General features: G+C 44.2%; 1 protein-coding gene across 4 annotated transcripts in view; it reads left to right on the top strand.

Annotated features, from left to right (window-relative positions):
- The window catches only part of LOC117611944 (A disintegrin and metalloproteinase with thrombospondin motifs 7), a 43,528-nt gene that overhangs the window by 24,240 nt on the left and 954 nt on the right, over nt 1-18,334 (top strand). For 3 of the 4 annotated variants that reach the window (XM_076690414.1, XM_034340465.2, XM_076690415.1), the window contains 14 exons: nt 1,159-1,493; nt 11,315-11,591; nt 13,286-13,605; nt 13,757-14,088; nt 14,907-15,053; nt 15,225-15,375; nt 15,455-15,544; nt 15,724-16,039; nt 16,111-16,238; nt 16,321-16,568; nt 16,649-16,766; nt 16,885-17,147; nt 17,323-17,834; nt 18,048-18,221. In XM_076690414.1, the coding sequence (XP_076546529.1) occupies nt 1,159-1,493; nt 11,315-11,591; nt 13,286-13,605; nt 13,757-14,088; nt 14,907-15,053; nt 15,225-15,375; nt 15,455-15,544; nt 15,724-16,039; nt 16,111-16,238; nt 16,321-16,568; nt 16,649-16,766; nt 16,885-17,147; nt 17,323-17,834; nt 18,048-18,221 (3,411 nt within the window). The remainder of the gene's footprint in view (nt 1-1,158; nt 1,494-11,314; nt 11,592-13,285; nt 13,606-13,756; nt 14,089-14,906; nt 15,054-15,224; nt 15,376-15,454; nt 15,545-15,723; nt 16,040-16,110; nt 16,239-16,320; nt 16,569-16,648; nt 16,767-16,884; nt 17,148-17,322; nt 17,835-18,047; nt 18,222-18,334) is intronic. The other variant, XM_034340467.2, reaches the window with a different exon arrangement.

Here is an 18,334-nt window from a genome sequence, read left to right as displayed (position 1 = left end):
ATCGGAAATTATTACACCAGTTTTACGGTGCATAACTGTCGTTCGTTCGCCCTCGTGTTGTCGCCCGATCGACAAACCGCTTTTCATATTGTGGTCATTTGATAACTCGATTGTTGCACGATTATTGCGCCACTGTTCCAAATCATTTTTCTACCCCATTTCCGAACGGCGCGACTGTGGTCGCTTTTCATCTCATACCGGTTCAACCCTTTGCAGTGAACGTACGTGTGATAAATATTGTTTATCGGTCATTAAATCAGGCTTAATATCCTTTAGAACGAAGTCTCGTACAAAAGAAGCTTTATTTCACAATTTTGTCCATTAACCTTTTCGCATATAATCATCTTATCCTCGATTCTGGCATAAATTGCAACACACCCTGTTAGATTTATCGACTGTTTACCGGCGTTAGCAATGCGAGATAAGGTTTATTGTAGCGCAGCGAAGTGACTGGAGTCGTAAACGATGACAGAGATGGTGAATTCATGCCGGGGAAAGGGTGTGATTGATTGCGAACACCCAGCGTTGGGATAAACGATATTTCAAATAAATAATTGCATTAACGTTGCGCCCGTGGTTACATTAAGACAGTTATCGCGACATGATTATAAAGCGGCCCCGCTCAAATAACCCCTCGGATATTATTCATATTTTGAATGATTGTTTAGATGTTACGAGGCTTCTGGGTTTCGCTCGTTTATCACCCACCGGCACAATGAACGTTGCTCCCGCGTAATTAAGGATATTTATAAGGAGTACTTTCAATTTATTGCTCAACATTATTTATAGGGAGATACAAATTCTTTCTTAATTAGTTTTTACAACGTTGAATCGAGGTATCTTCGGCGAGACACCCTGTAAAACGCTCTCTTCTTACCGAGCAAACGGTTTGCAAAACGTTTCACCGAGATTTATCGCGCGTTAGGAATAAATTTCAAGGAAACCGAAGGTTCTTGCGCAAGATGGATAGCCCGAGCCCGGAGCCCGGAGCCCAAGCCTTGTTACGTTCGAGTTCGATGACATTAAAAGTGATATTTTAAGCAATAAATTGTAAATTCTCGCTCGAACGAGTGCCCTATCAGAAGTAAAAGGATCCACTGTTTTAACCTTTGGTATTTCTAAAAGTCACGCTAACGTAAATATTATTTTCGTTTTCAGGTATATACACCCTTGAGAAACATGTCCACGATCACGAGATCGTGATACCTCGAAAAGTGACCCACCTGGGTGAACTTATCTCGCACAACGTGACCCACCACCATCACGAGGATGGACCAGTGGTCCACTATCGTTTGTCGGTCGGTGGTAACGAGTACCACATCGAGCTGACCGGCGTGGAAAACTTTATCGGGCCTGGTATGGTCGTTGAAAGGCGAAAAAGAGGGATACATGTGCGAAGTCGGCCAAAAAATCGGTCGAGCAAGTGCCATTATCGGGGCTTCATTCAGGGACACACGAATTCCCAAGTTGCTTTGTCCGCCTGCGATGGTCTGGTAAGTATCAAATACCTTTTTCACCTTATTCTTAACTTTAACGAGATAAGAAAATGCTTAGAAACAGTTTTATCGAATTTCTAAGTAGAATAAGAGCAGGTTGTGGCAGACGCTGGGATACGTCTGACATATCGTATGGATGTTCTACTTGAATTTCCATATTCGCTGCAAAACCTTGCTTTAGCTTCGATCTCGCGACGAAAACGAACGATAGAGTTGCATTGTTGAAGAGTATTGAAGTCAACTGTTGAATGTTAACAATAATTCGCTGTGAATTAACAACGCGATGGTGGAAATTAAATTTTCGTCTTGAAGCGAAAGCTTGCAAGTGATACAAATTGGTCGCAAAATTTTAAGTGGAAAAGGTCAACGTATCACCTTGTATCTTATATAACAAAGCGTCGAGAGGTTGGAAAAGACGTTGAGTACTACCATTAACAACCACGAACGAAGTTGAAAGCGTGCCACGTATGAACAACCCGTTTCAACGACTTCTCTGCGGTCACGTTTCCGTTTCCTCGTGGAAAAACAGCCCCGACTGGTAGCAGTTGTATAATATTTACACTTAAAACCGGTAATGGACCCGGTGGATTCGGCGAAATTACATTTCCAAGTGGAACGCGAGCCGCGGAACAAAATTTCCTTCGGCTGGCGAAACCAAAAGGGAGAATTTTACGAATATTAACGTGCATCGTCGACTTCCGGTCCCGACGGCTGCGGTATCGCGGCTAGAAACTTGCGCTAGTTAGTTGTCAGCTAGGTGATAAGCGAACTTAAAACAAAAGGGAGCCCGAAATATCTATTCTGTTCTCCGTTTCGGTTAGAAAAATTTTCCATATGAAAATCGATTAGCAGCAAGGAAAGTGGTGGCGAACAAAGTACGACGAGAACAATGAACGAAGGTGAAGAAGGAAGAAGGATGTGAAGGGGAATTGAGGATATGGAAAAGGGAAGGGAGCATGCATCGGCGCAATTTGCTCGCAGCTTCCAGATAATGATTTAATTTGCCATAGCTTGACAGATTTATGACGGCACACCTAGCCTGCGTCCACCTGTAAACGCGCACGCCTATCTTCGTTGCGTTTATCTACGCGCTACCGGCTGTAGGGTATTAAGAAAATAACGATCCTGGCCCACACAGGCGATTCTCTGCATCGTGTTTAACGGGCATTTACTTCGAGAAAAAAAAAAAGAAAACAAGAAAAAATCGCAGCTACAAAATTAATTGGCGTACAGTCGTTGCCTGGATAGAGCCAACGGAGCAGATCCTGTTATCGAGCTATAAACTTCGTTCTCAAAATACTCGGTTTCGATTAAAAGGATGGTAATATCCTCTGGTACGCGCGTTTTTATACGCAGTGAGAAACTAGTTCCAAGGCACACCGTGAATTACAATCCATCGAACGTGGCAGGTGCAGGAAACTAAAGAATTTGCATAGATCCTTGTACAACAGTAAGCCGTCCACTTTGTTGTTAATTTCTCCTTGAAGCCACAAATGCCCACGTTCCTTACGTTCTTACGTACTTCTTACTACGATATCCCGTTTTATTACGCTGTAAAACCAGCGGAAAATAGGTGAACAAAAGCATGGAACTGCAAGGATTAAATATGTAAGAGATTGCGTTGTTTATTGCGCAGCAGGGAGGTTGATTACAGATGTAGGGCACACAGGGTGATTTCTTACGTTTCATTTTGAAACTCTTTATCTTTCCTTTCGACAGAGATTTCTTACGCAGATTTCCCGTCCGTAATACACCTTCGTACGGATGATGAATAGCGTCGAATCTATTCATCGATTCGCACCCTCGCCTTTCTAGGGAGTAATTTTCGAACGAATCGATAGGGTACGCAATCTTCGTAATCGAGCAGAATCTAGGCTAGCCACGTCGCAGATCCTCGCGTATTTACGCGGCATGTAAATGAAGTAATCGTTGTGGGGTCGCAGAGAGAGAGAGAAAGAGAGAGAGCAACTACTCTACACACACGTATCCACATATGCGACGAGTGTAATTGCCGCCGATACGTAATGTTCAGTAATTTCAGGCTTCCACGGTAATGGCATTATCTGGTGGGGTTAATTCGGTGGTACGACCTCGATTCCGACCGCTTAACGTGAGTTAGAATTGAATTTGACACCCTGATCCACCCTTTTGCTGCTGCACCCGGCAAGATGCTGTACCGTGATCCCTTTGTTACCTCGAGTGGCTTGGGGAACGTTTCGAAGCTCGGTATTACGTTTATTGGATCGTTCGATGATATTGAGGCCAACCGAGTGATGGAAGCTTAGCTTAACGTACAAAACAGCCAATAAAACAATCGTGAATTTCTTCAGAAAAACTTACCCTTACCTAGTTAACGCGATTACCGTAATTAATTTCTTAATTTGCTGACGAAGGTAACAATAAAATTTTCTAAATAATCGATCTGGTTACTTGGAGGATATAGGTGGCAGGTGTCGTCATGGCTTGAAAAGGTGTGGCTCCTTTATCTAGAATTGCACGAAGTCCTCGCGAGCAGTGGCGGTATCGTTGTCGAAGGATCAAGGATACGGTGTGGCGGACGTGTCTCTATTAAATTTCCAGGAACGATCGCGAGCTACGATATGCTCGGTCACGACGGGCATAGTCGTTGGGCATGTATATCTTTTCGCGTGACACATCTTCTTCAACAAATAACGCGTATAACTCGTCGCTAGAGTTTCAGAAGAAAAAGCTTGCGAAGCTTCTGGCCAAAGCTGAATCTCTGATTTCCCAAGGAACCGGTGCAGAAATTGAATCCAGCTGAAAGTATCAGCATCAGACTTGAATTTATTTTTTCCCGGTTACTTTGGAGAAATGCTAATTCTATCGTTTCTTTTTATACCAAAGACTACCGAATTCGCCTTGGCTCTAGGAAGCAACTTTTTAACCCCTTACTCCTTTAAAACTTTTCGTTATATCATAACGCATGTTTTATTCTCTCCATTATGAAACGACAAATTAATCCAATAAAGGGAAGTTGTTGAAATTTAGCGTTCCGAAAGGAGAACGAGCCGAGCGAGTTGAAATGAGTTAATGAAATATTTACTGTATTTACGAGTGTATGCGGCCAGTAGCGAAAGGTTAGAAGGCGTGAATACAGAGTTCGCGTACACGCATGCACGCGCGTGCAATTTGATTCAATGTTCCCCGCTGTTGAGGAACAGGTTCCCGAGTACGTGCCAGCCGGATCTGGCCGCGTACAGCCGCAACTACACCGTTAACATATAATTATCGGTAATAGGTAATCAAAGGAGAGCAGCCCCTCGCGTTCAATTAATACGTATCTATTTTGCCGGATCTAAACGGGCCGATGGGTGGTCCGTGTTGCTTTCGGCGGTTAGCCTTTTAAACGATCGCTTAGTTCCTTGAAAAAACATTGAAAACTTCAGGAGTTGTACTTGTCGGTTCGGAAGGTACGCGTATCTCATAAATATTAAGGAGTATCGATGAGCAAATACTTTCGAACGGTAGTGTAGGTGTACGTGGTAGCGATGATTATGCACCACCCACACTGTAGGTCCGTGGTAACTATTCTAATGACGGTATAAATCACGTTCCACCGCGGGAAGTATTTATCATCATCGAGATCCTTGCTTCCTCTTCTTCTTCCATCCCTTGTCTTACCTCCTTCTCTGTATTTGCTCGACCCTTTATGCAGAACCTATTCTTCGTTCGAAGCCACCCCAAGGAATACGAGCTTGCATGCCTTTTGTCGAGAAATCACCGAGTTCCGCCAGTAGAAGGAACATCAACTTCCTTTGTTAGAGCGTCTACAGAGGCTAGCCAAGTTGGAGGTAGTAGCCTCGTTGTCCGAGTTATTAGGTATAAATTATTTTCCCCCCTCTGTGATAATGAATACATTAAAATTGGATTATTTATATTCAAATTTAAACTTTCAATTTAGTATCTCCGACGATACGATATGTATACGGTGGTTAGCAATCTTCGGAGCGAAAGGATTAAATTCGCGATGCCGATCAACGGTAGTCGCGACGGCATTCAACGTTTGCCTCGTTAACACGGAAACCACAGGTGATCTCGAGTCGATGCTCGCGCGTGTAAGTAACACGGGAGGAGAGAGCATTCCTTGATCTCGTTAATGTTGCTTCATCCGCCTTGAAACGGATTCCTCGAACTCGCGTGATCAACGCGTTACGTTACGTTTACTGTTCTTCTGTTACTGAATGGACGACGATCGGTATCGGCTGATGGAATATAAGCGGGATCGTTATTCACCGCTCGTGATCTCGTTGTTGTATTGGTTGTGTAGCTGACAGGAAACGCGTGTAGCGAAAGAACAGCTCGAAGGATTTATACCTGTTACAGGGTAAAGGTAAAGAAACATCCATACGTTATATGGATTTCAAACGAAGTCGTTTGTCTACCGGTAAGTCGTCGAGTTTTCTGTCAACGTTATTGCAAACATTGTTCGAGTAAATAAGATCGATGTTCGACGAGTTCGGTGACGAGCTAGCGATCGCTTTCGATCTACAGGATATTTCAAAAATATTGGCCAACAAATTTGGTAAACGACGAACCTGCTTTGATGAAACAAAAATTCGATTCGCAATTTTATTTAAAGGATATTGAACCAGGTAAGCAAACAGGTTAAAGGGAGGTATAACGAGGATGGGAGATATTTTTCGATGGTAACGACAAGACTGGTGAAAACTGTCCTCAGTTACGGAGTCATTACCGTAATTAATTACATCGTCGATCAATCACGGTGACATTAAAAACGACGGCGCAACAGCGACGATTAAGGATGATCGATATTGAACCCGTGGCCATTAAAACTAATCTCTAATGAACATACACGAAGAAGGTTCCTTTGAAAAACGAAAAAAGAGGTTTCCTCGTTGCGGTTCGGTTTCATCAATATTGAAGGTTTTCTAATAAAGAGTGTTTATACAGAGTGTTTGAAAAAAAAAAGAAAAAATGTTCAGTGGGCAAAAAATTCGAAAGGCCTTTAATTATATTTTATTTTCCTCGGTAAGAAACGTGTATACAACTTAATTAAAATTCGTAAGAGGAAAATGATCTCGGTCGTTGAAGCGCGGTCGATCAATAACGGCTAACGATCACGAACACGAAATGACTTCGGGTATAATTAAAATCTCAAGAAACCGGCCAATTAACGTTGCAGGAAGGTTTTTCAACATGGGGTCACGAACGTAACCCCTTCGGTGCTCTGGCGTTGTATTACCGCTTGCTTCGTGACAAGTGTACACACCCAAGCTTGCGAGTTAATGCGTCTTGTCTTCGGGTAAGAGGAACAGAGCCGATCGTTCGTAACCGTGTGACGTCATTCACGATCCTTTCAACGATTAGTCGACGAGTCGTGGCGCGAACGATATCTCGCAATTGACATTTCAAATAATTTATCGTCTCGTTAATGAATCCTACCATGGCAGAAGGGCATAATCCCGGTACTGGCACCGATACATCGTCCCGCGACAATCTAAAATCACTTTGATCGTTGCATATTTCATTAAACCTCCTCTACCAGGTGTCTATCGGAGACATGCTAAAGTATCTAGCGTTCTTAAGACAGATTCTCATTAACATCTTTATTAATCCGTCTACCAATGTATACCAAATGCGATTTGTTCGTGTGTTATCATTTCTCCAACTGGTCCAGCTTCCTGTTCGTTCGTTACCCGTTTCGTACGCGTCGTTCTTGAGACACTCTGTATATCACCGTGGCCTCGCGCAATTATGTAAAATCGGATGCGAAACAAAGAAGCGAAATGAAGAATAGCAACGGTGACAAATCGCGGCTATTGTTGCCTCGCAGCAACGCGATACTTTACTGCACGTCGAGTAATCAAATTCAATTAGCTTTGACATTCGTTAGTAACAGTTCGTATAACGGTGACAAATCGTCGCCGGCATGTAGCCGCGGCGATCGATGAACGTCGTAAGAAAATCAGAGGAACGGCGATAATAGCGAATTTTTCTCTCTTCGATCTCGATTGTTGATTCGTTCACGGAACGTAAATCGCGTGCATGCACGCGAGATAACAATAGAATTCTAATAAATAATTCCAAACATTTATCTCGGATAAAGGTTTCTTCAGCGTTCTAACAATGACAGCCCAAAATAATTTCTCTCTACGGTGCCAGCTTTAATACAGCTACGGTTGATTCTAATAAAATCGACGTAGAAAAGAAGTTAACGACGTAAAGCTAATAAGTAGAATGGAGAACGGAGAGACAGTCGCGATAGGTGGGATTAGCATAATGCGCGGAACCAGTGATCGGTCGCGGTGCAGCTCGATTGTGGTTAGTTAATGGTCGTCGAACAGTCATCATTCTCGCACGGTAATACGTTGCAATCGTTAAGGCCACCTTAGCCGCTGCATAGCGTATATAAATTATTATTGTTCGACCAACGAGGTGTATCGATGGGCGGTCGCAATGTTATCTCGAGTCGACGCCCATGTACGTTGGATTTCATTCTAAACGCCTTTTTACCTTCTCTAAGCAAACCGCCATTGCTTTTTGTTCGAATCGACCACCCTGTAGCTCCAGCGATCTGCCAGAGGCACGATCAGAAAACGCATTTCTTGATTTTCATTAAACTTTGTCCGATAGGTCGGAAACAAATTATTTCAAACAGGTTGTAACAAAAGTTGACGCGTCGACAACTTTATTTCTTCCGCAAGTTCCCTTTTTCCGAGAACTTTCGACAGAGAAACCTTGTTATCGCTTTTACACGTGTAGAACGGTGATTGAAGTTGTCCCTTGACGTCGGTCTCACGGACCTGTTGAGGTAACTACGTCTGTCGCTCCCTCGGGAACACGTAATGTATTTTCGGGAACACACGCTCGAACTTAGATTAATAGAAGCAGCCACGTGAAATCAAATTTTCCTGCCTATATGCGACACGACGGTACTTTATCAAGGAAGTTTATTCAAAATGAAAATCTGAAAGTTTCACGATTAATTAAATACTATCGGCAGAAGCGACTTTCGCGATAATGCCCGAGTTCCACGAAACGGAAGCCTCGGTTCTCGCGTGTCCGTTGCAATTAGAGGAAGGTGTGACAGATACGAAGAGGTTTCGCCGCGAAACGAGCAGAGAGGAAGGTGTGGAGCGTAACGCATAGCCGGCCGTAAATTATAGGTCGATGCACGAGAATTAGTCGGATCCTAGGAATGGACGGTCAGACCTGGACATCTACAGGGTGTTTAACCTTTCGGACAGTGGGTCGTTACGATGGCGGTTGATAAGACGTGATTTCAAGCTTTAAATTGATACCCCACCATTGATATGTCATCGAATCGCATCGGACTGACATGCTCGTTCCAGCTGATAGAACGTTTCAACGAGTGGTGGCCGCATGCAGAGACACTAAGGACGATCTAAAACCGTCGTAGATCACTCTGTGTAGCGCGTTAAATAACGATTCTGCTCAAATTAAGTAATTTCGTCGTGGGAAAGGTGTTAATCTAATCGGTGAATGGAAACGAATGAAGACATTATCGATCCTGCGATCTACCGGTCGTTCGTTATTTGGTGTCCGGTGCATGCGTGCTTCGGCGAACTTTCCTTCGGGAATCGAATGCATCCAATCGCAAGTAAAATAAAATGTACGACGCATTGGGTGCGTCATCTGGATCGCGTATTAATAAATTGTTACAGAGCGAATTGCAATTATCTGTAATTTGCAAGAACTATTTAAAATGCGTATCTCTCATCTTCGAAACGTACCGCTTTATTTATTTGAGGATATTTGTTACGAGGTACTGTGTTATTAGTTGAGAACCCGGTCGCGAATGAGTTAAATCGCAAGAACATTTATCAGCCTGAAGGAGATAACCCGAAGGAATTCTAATTTTGCCTCGATAGACTAACGTTCGCGAACTTTTCAACCGTGAGATTCAATTGGCCGCAGAAATATAACAATGGGAGCCAATCAGCTTCTTATAAAAGAAAGAAGATCCAGAAAGGAGACGTTGAAACGAAGCAATCAATTCAACCCGATAAGACAGCACGCGGCTCTCCACCTTTGCCGTGATAAATCCGGATTAGTTCGATCGGGCAATTGGAAGAGAAACGTTGAATCTTGAACGGATAAAATTACAGTAAATATAATGCTTTAGCAGTTAACCGGTTAGGCTCGTAAATTCCCGCGAGCATGATCGATTTATGCGACGAGCCAATTTATGTAGATCGGACCAGTATTCAAAAGTATCGAGTTTGCAAATAAATTCAACGTTTAATGAAGATTTTTAAACGATTGACAATTCTATCGATTCAAAGATCGCGATTAAACGGCGAGAAGGGAATCTAAAGTTCCTTGGAATCGGGAATAGCGAAGGATAATGGATACAGAGAGGCCGGCTAGGCTGGTCAGAGAGAAAGAAAGGATAATAAGGGAGACGAAGGGCCTGAAATACAAGTCGAACGAGTCGTTTCGACTATTCTCCGAGAGCCGACCGTGAAAAATCACGGCGCCAGCTTCACAAAGGTAAGGATAAGCTGGAAGAAGGGCAGCATCGAAGGACCTCAAAGTGAAAAAGGTTGGAGCGTGATTCAACGCCGCATGGGGCCTCACGGCTTCCATCCTTATTTTCCCTTCACCTCGCCCTTCTTCCTCGGTCCTCATCTTTTTCTTCTCTGCTCTACCTTTCGAGGCTACCTTTTCTCTTGTTTTTTATTTCTCCGCCGCGCCGTTTCTTTTCATCTCACGCGCGCAGAAACTCCCGATCGGCTATATAAGGAGTGATTTGTTGCCGTGGTGGCTTCAACCACGCCGTGGACATTGTCGTCGGCTCGGTTAACGATCTCCCCGATTTTTCTTTCGTTTTCGATCAGGTAGTCTTCTTTTATTCTTCAAGATCGACTCCTTTATCGATCGAACGCAATATCAAATTGTATTCTTCGCAAAATAAGTTATTTTTCTGAATTTCTATCTATGATTAAGATCTGTTCATTTGTAATTAATCAACAGACCGCATTTGTCACAATATTGTCCAACGGTTGACCCAAGATGGAATGACGTCCGTTTGAAGAAACACAATGGTGGGTCTAGTACGTAACGCGTTCGAGGCAAGAAACGGTACAATGCAAATCGGTTTCGATGCCGGTACAGATTACCGCGTTTATAGCTATGCCGCGTCATTAATCACTCGCGATCTTCGATAGCGTTCACCATTCGTTGTCAAGTAGCAATCGATCAACGGAACACCCATCGTCTGATTTCCATTGTAACTCTCATTTTACACCCGTCCTTTTTCTCTCATTCTTTCGTTATCGCACGTTTTGATCGGTTTCACCCCTTTATCGTCCTCTCGAGCGTGTCGATCGACGCGATTGGAATATATTTCGGACGGCACTGTTGTTGTTACCATTTTCTACCGGGTCATTTTTCAAGCTCGCTCGTCGTCGAGCAAATTCTTTATTACGTACGCATTAAATTAAAGCCGATCGGATCTTGTAAGGAAATCAGGTTGTTTATTTAAATTGTTCGCGAAATTGTATACTCGATTACGTCGTAATTAAAATGCAAGGTGATGACGAATGAAGTGCCGTTCGTTAAGTTTCGAGCCTGGATCATTAAAGTTAACACGTTGATTGCCAATGGGGCGGGGAGCTTAATTCAAGGTGATAATTAAAAAACGATGAAGTAGAAAATTTCACAATGGGGTCACGCGCAAATAAGTTGATAATTATTTGTAGAGAAACGAAAATTAAGCTGAGGAAATGCACGAATCGGTGCAGTAGCAGCTGGTTAGAGCAAAGTCGAGACAAAGAGTACGAGTAACACGATAGGAGGGTTTCGTGTTTCAGGCGGGTATGCTGCGCGGAGAGCACGGCGAGTTCTGGTTGGAACCAGTCGCAGTGTCCCCGGAAGAAGAAGGAGTGAGAGTCGAGGAAAGGCTGGAGGAAGACGCCGGCGCCGAGGGTCGTTCTTTGGACGGTCTGCACCGGAACTCGTTGGCCGGTAGGCCGCATCTCGTGTTCCGTAGGTCTGTCGAGCAGCCGCAGCTCGAAATCGGCGCCGCAGGCCGTACCAGACGCCGACGTAAAAAGAAGAGAAAACTCGAGAGAAACTGTGGCACTCGCGGTGAGAATCCACCGACACCGTTCTCTTTCCCTTCTTGCTTCTTTTCATTTCTTTTACCTACCATCCCGTGCCGACGTTTCTTCTCTACCTTCGCCCCTTTTTCTTCGTACCTTTACGATTCTTTCGCATCTCCCCCTGTCGACGTTCTTCCAAGAGGCACGACAAAAGGTGACTATTAACCGCGCCCTATCCGTCTGACCCTTCTTTTTTCTTCATCTACTTAGGACTGATCAAAAATTCGAATTAAATTACACTAATGTAATTCGCGTAACTTTTCATATTAATTCCGAGATAATTAGTCGGAAAATGAGAAGGTATCATCGATGAGATTTTATCGAACTGTACGACAGTCTCATAAATATTGAATCTTGTTCGGCTTTTTTTTTTTTTTTTTTTTTTTTTTTTTTATCGAGTTTCAAGCTCGGTCAAAGGTGTCCCCGCGGGTAAAAGAACGAGTCCGAAGATGTCGTTGAAACGCCCACGTTTCGTATCTCTCGATGCGTCCAATTACATTATATGCGTAGACGGTATAAATACTTGTAATACGTGCCGCTGGCGAACGGAACTGGATAAGGAGTAAAAGTAGGAGGGAGAAGGAGGAGGGAGAAGGCGAAGGTGGCGAAGAAAAAGAAGGTGTTGGACGGTTCTCACCATGGCTGCGGCTCTTTACCCCTTCCTTCGCTATTAATTATTACCTGGTCGCAGTTGTATGCAAAGATTTTTCGTATCGAGCACGTATCACGTAGGGTCATTTACATCGATGTAATTAACGAAAGGATATCTCGAACGTCGATGTTCGAGGGGCATAAAATGGGAGGAAATAAGGCGTGGCTTTTGGTATTTGTTAAAATTGATTTACGCTCAGACAGAGAAATATCATGGAGTTGGAGTGAAAACAATTCGAAAAATTTCAGATTTTTCATGGAAAAGAGAATCAGCGAAGCGGACAGTAATTAAGGCCGTTCGTGTAACTGGAATTTTTCGAATTTTTCCAACTAACGGAACTTCTCGATCGACCTAGTATTTGAAAGTCACGTATCTCGCGACAATAGGGGTGTAGATAAATTCACGTAACCGGAAATCAAGGATTGAACGATCGCCAAAGATCGGATACTCCTCGTGCGTCCCAAAGTAAGGAGATTAATTCCGGTAATTTAATCAAGAATATCGGAAGTACGCCAGTGTTTGGCACGATTTCCAAGTTGTACCTTATCCAACGACTGACGGAGACCGCGTTTCGACGGATTAAACGATCGCTCGAGTACCCGATATGCAGGGAAAGATCGCTTCGTTCGATAGGTATCAGGCCCTCCGCAACAACCACCACTGGATAATCCAATTCGCCGCGAACCCGTAATTAACTACAATGAATATCCGTTTCGGCAAGCCGACCCAATCTATCGAGCAGGCTCGAATGAAATCTTAATTGCACGGCTGCGATCAAGCAATCTGCATAAATTAAGGGAACGCCTCGTTCGCGTCTTACGTGCTTACCAAGTATACGTCTTTTTCGGGATAGATACGCGTGTTGCAGCCTGATTCCTAGATAACCGGGACCAGCAATTTCGAGTTCTAAATCAAGAAGGAAAATTGATGGGATTCCCTGTGAAAATTGAACGACCGTCTTTGAATGATAAAATATCTTATTAGTATAATAATAGCAACAACTAATTAGGTTTATAACGTTCCCACAGAACCGAGGCGATTAACGGAAACGAGGCTCGAATGGCAAACGCAGCCGGGTCTCGTTCAGGTTCAAGGGCGAGGACGAAGGAAACAACATCAAACGAAACGATGGCAGCGTTCCAGGAGATCGATCAGTCGACCTCGTCACGTGGAGGCTCTGGTTGTCGCTGACACGACGATGATGGCTTTCCATCAGGACGGAGACGTGGAGACGTATCTGCTGACCATCATGAACATGGTGTCGTCGCTCTACCTGGATCCTACCATCGGTAATTTCATCAACGTCGTCGTGGTCAGGATTATTCTCGTCGAGGAGGATGAGGCAGAAGTACGTGTAAATTAGTACCTTCGATTCCTGCTGTTGCATTTACCATTCGAGGTGTATTCTAATGACAAATTCTGTTATTTATCGTATCATTGTTCTAATGATTTCTTCTCTCGTTTCATGTTTCATGTTCATGTTCATCACTTAACCCTAGCGTGGCCATTTACATTCGGCAAGCCGAGGAACGGTCCAAGCTAACGTTTCTTTTCAGCAAGGGTTGGACATCACGGTGAACGCGGACAGGACGTTGTACAATTTCTGCAAATGGCAGCAAAAGTTGAATCCAGCGGACGATTCGCATCCGAATCACCACGACGTGGCGATTTTGGTGACAAGAGAGGATATCTGTTCGAGAGCTAACACACCGTGCAGCACACTCGGTGTAGCCCACGTAGCCGGTATGTGCCAACCGGATCGTAGTTGTAGCGTCAATGAAGACAATGGGATCACGTTGGCGCACACGATCACTCACGAATTAGGGCACAAGTGAGTACTCTCTACCAACGTTCCATTTAGAACTATTTCAAAGAGAAGCTTTTGTTTTCTTTACAATGTTGTCTGAACGAGTTATAATATCTAGAATGTTAGAAGTTTTAGGCGATTTTTCAAGAGAATCCCGTGCGAGTACACAAAAATGTCTCGGTGTAAAATTTTCTGAAAATTTCACGAGAAAGAATTAGGCGAGAAGAAAGTAAATTACCTCCATGAGACTCGAGTTTTACCCTCCCGAGTAATCCTTGTAAATTTATTACCCCTTTTTTATTGGTCCCTTAAAAGCGTACTTACCGCCCTTCTTTTCCCTCCCGGCAATTACCTGCTATACATTTCATATTTCTTAATGACCGAACATCCTGCTCGATGCGGCGAACCTTTTTATTCCTCTGAATCATCCTTTTACTCCGGGATTTATCGCGGTTTTTCTAAATCGTGCGGTTTAACGATAGAATAGCTTATCCTCGATAAAACTACTCATTTCAAGCCTCGCTCAAAGCAAAGATTTGTTATGAAATATTCTGTATAAAACGAGACCCGTTTCTCGCGGATAATCTTTTAAACCGCGGTAATTGCAACACGTTGCGAAACAAAAATTGATTCTACTTGCATGATACGAGGTTGACCAACGAACCGAGAATTCGGCTCGGTGTACTTTCGATTAGCCAATTTATTTTTATTAGCCGATAATGCGGCCTCGTTATCGCGTTTGCCGCGTGCCTTGCCCGCAAATCGTATCGCGAACGAGCGCGTGCCAATTCCAGCTGACAAACTGTGATTCGCATCGAATTTTCTTCCGTTCGAAATTCCAGCTTCGGGATGTACCACGACACGGAGAAAATCGGTTGCAGCAAACGGGACGGCGACACGTTGCACGTGATGACGCCGACCTTCGAGGTGGACACCATAGGGGTTGCCTGGTCTAGATGTTCCAGGAGGGACATTACAAATTTCTTGGAGTATTTATTATACTATATTAATCGAACCTTCTTATTAAAAATCTACCGTGTTAAATTGTCAATGTAGAAGAAGAAACCCTTCCCATTTCTCATTCGTAACACTTGCTAAAGCTCGATTAAAAGAATATCAGCAGCCGCGTGAATGATGAAAAACAGGATCGTTTCTTTCAGCCAAGGAAAGGGCGTGTGTTTGGAAGACGAGCCGGCAGACAACGATTACGCGTATCCTGATTTACCACCCGGCGCGATGTACAACGCGGAGCACCAGTGCAGACTTCAATTTGGCGTCCGGGAGGCTTCCGTTTGCTCTCCGTTGCAGGAGGTGATAAACACAAGTAAATCTCGAGTACGATGCGATTTCAGACCGATATATTATACAGCTCCGTAATCTTCTTCCGTAGATCTGCTCAAAATTATGGTGTATCGTCGACGGTACTTGCACCACCATGCTTCATCCGGCTGCTCCGGGGACGCACTGTGGAAAACACATGGTACATAGCGTTATTACGATACGTATCCCACTATAAACAGAAATAGCGTTATTATACATGACTAATTATGGTACTTGTAAAAAAAAATCCATTAAATTGCTGGGTCGAGAATCCGACCCTAATTGTCCGATATACAGACTGTCTCAAAGTAAGTGTACGTCATAAAAATAATGTCGCAGTGGTGCCAGAATCAAGAGTGCGTGCCGATCGTGGACAGGCCACGGCAAATCGATGGTGGTTGGGGTGAATGGGGTTCCTGGAGCGAATGTTCGAGGAGCTGCGGCGCGGGTGTCTCCATCGTGGAGCGGAAATGCGACCATCCGGAACCAGCCCACGGGGGGAAGTTCTGCATTGGCGAGAGACGACGGTACAAGATTTGCAACACCCAACCGTGCCCCGAGGGCACGCCCAGCTTCAGAGCGATCCAGTGTAGCAATTACGATGGCAAGGAGTACAAAGGGAAAAACTACACTTGGTTACCATATTTTGATCAAAGTAAGGCAAGAACCATATCCGATCAGAACACAATTATAACGGAAGATTCAATGTAAACATGTTGGGTATAGCGGAACCTTGCGAATTATACTGCACCGACACAGAGGAGAGCGTGATCGTGCCATGGGGTGAAGCTGCCCTCGACGGCACACCCTGCAACGTCGGTACCAGAGACATGTGCATCGCTGGAATCTGTCGGGTTAGTCCGTTTCCTCTGAAATTAAAGAACATCTGTTCCTTTGAATTTCGATTAATTCCAGAATGATACTCGACAACTTTAGAAAGTCGGCTGCGATTGGACCGTCGATTCCGACGCCACAGAAGACCGTTGCGGCATTTGTCACGGGGACGGGACGCAGTGCGAGACAACAGGAGGAATATACGACAAGAACGATGGTCCCGGTTACAAGGAGGTTGTAGTTGTTCCTTCTGGCTCGAGAAACATCAAAATCGAAGAGATCGGCAACAGCAAGAATTACATCGGCATTGGGGTACCGAACTCTGACAAGTACTTCCTCAATGGAAAACGGTGGGTAACTGTTAAACGATGTTGCGAGAAATTTGGTAAAAAGATCGAGCTGTGATTCGTGATAATTAATAATTGGACAGGCAGATCACCTTAGCAGGGGAGTATGAAGTTGCTGGTACTCCAGCTCTCTACGAACGAGATCGCGATAGGGAAAAAGTTCGAATCCCTGGACCTATTCGGGAGGACATCGCTGTCTACGTATGTAAAGTTTCAGCTTGACCCCCTATAAAATGTTGCAACAACGAATCTTTTATAAATGTTACAACTTTCTAGCTGCTTTCTTCTCATTCTCAATAATATTGTGCCATCGCTTCAGTTGATTTCCAGAGGGCACTATCGTAATTTCGGGCTGCGGTACGAGTACACTGTACCGAAGAAAGAACCCGATCGAGCACCAGAGTACTCTTGGTTATTTTCCGACTGGTCACTGTGCACGGCCACTTGCGGTGGCGGTACCCAAACCTCGAAAGCGGTCTGCAACGAAAAGAAGAGCGGAATTGTCGAGGACCAGTTTTGCGATGGTATCGAGAAGCCGGAATCGATTTTGCGGGAATGCAATCTGAATCCCTGCCCTGCTAGGTAGAACACCAATTGACTTTGGCCTTCGTCGAAATCAAGAAAAACCTATCAAATTTTATATACATATTTCTAGATTTTATTGTACAACAAAAACTGCTTTTTCATCAATTTTACATTTTCATACGATCTCATCTCTTCGACAGCTTTTGAAATATCTTCTTTTTAAAAAAATCAGGTGGTGGATCGGTCCGTGGCAAATGTGCCCGGTAACGTGCGGAGAAGGTGCGCTTCGAAAACGTTCAGTGATGTGCGTCTCTTCGGGGATGGGTCCTAATCGATCCGACTTAGCCTTGCCCGACAGAGATTGCAACAGGGATGTGAGACCCGAAGAAGTCAGTCCGTGCCCCAACTTACCACCTTGTAGCTCCACCGAACCACCTTTGATCGTGTACGCTGACAACAAGGACGCCTCATTCTACAATGTAAGCTCGAACGATCAGGACGGTATCACGATCGTCGACGGGTTGACCACGGAGGAACCGGAAATCCTCGAGTTTGATAACGTGGTCGACGAGAACCCGGACAATTCCATGTATAATACCAAGTCGAAGTGGATCGTTTCAAAATGGAGCCACTGCACCAATGGAAAGAGGAGCAGGAAAGTTAGCTGTTCGGTTCAAGGAGACTGTAGTCTCGAGAACAAACCCGTCAGCGTTGAACTCTGTCAGGGTGGTAGATGGGTGACTGGTAGGTTGCTTATCGCTTTCATATAAAGTCCTTTTGCTTTCTTGTATATTACCGGTAATTATATTCTTCTGCTAATTATGGAGGAAGGAGGTCCTACGTATATACGATGAGGTATACGTGTATACGTACCAATGTTTACTTTGATCTCCCATCAAAGAGGCTGCAGTAAAGATCAGGTGCATTAAACATTCATCTTTATGGGCATGCTTACAGGAAGATGGGGTTCCTGCAATGCAACCTGTCTCGTAAGGATCGGTATTAAACGGAGGGAAGTCGAATGTCGCGATCGTATAACGGAATTGCTGTCCAACGATTGCAACCCTGAGAGGAGACCAATCGACACAAGACGTTGTTATCATAGGCGGCAATGCACGAACGACAAATCCGGTAATAGCATATAACAGAGGAAATTGTCGTTCGAGGGAACGGTAGAAACTTGAATACACACTTAAGAACTATTATCGTTTCCTTTGCTTCTTCTTTACGATGCCTATACATAT

This window comes from Osmia lignaria, chromosome 10 (assembly GCF_051020975.1).
Source record: "Osmia lignaria lignaria isolate PbOS001 chromosome 10, iyOsmLign1, whole genome shotgun sequence".
NCBI lineage: Eukaryota > Metazoa > Arthropoda > Insecta > Hymenoptera > Megachilidae > Osmia > Osmia lignaria.
Note: the sequence above shows the minus strand (reverse complement) of the source record. Positions and strands in the feature narration are given on the sequence as shown.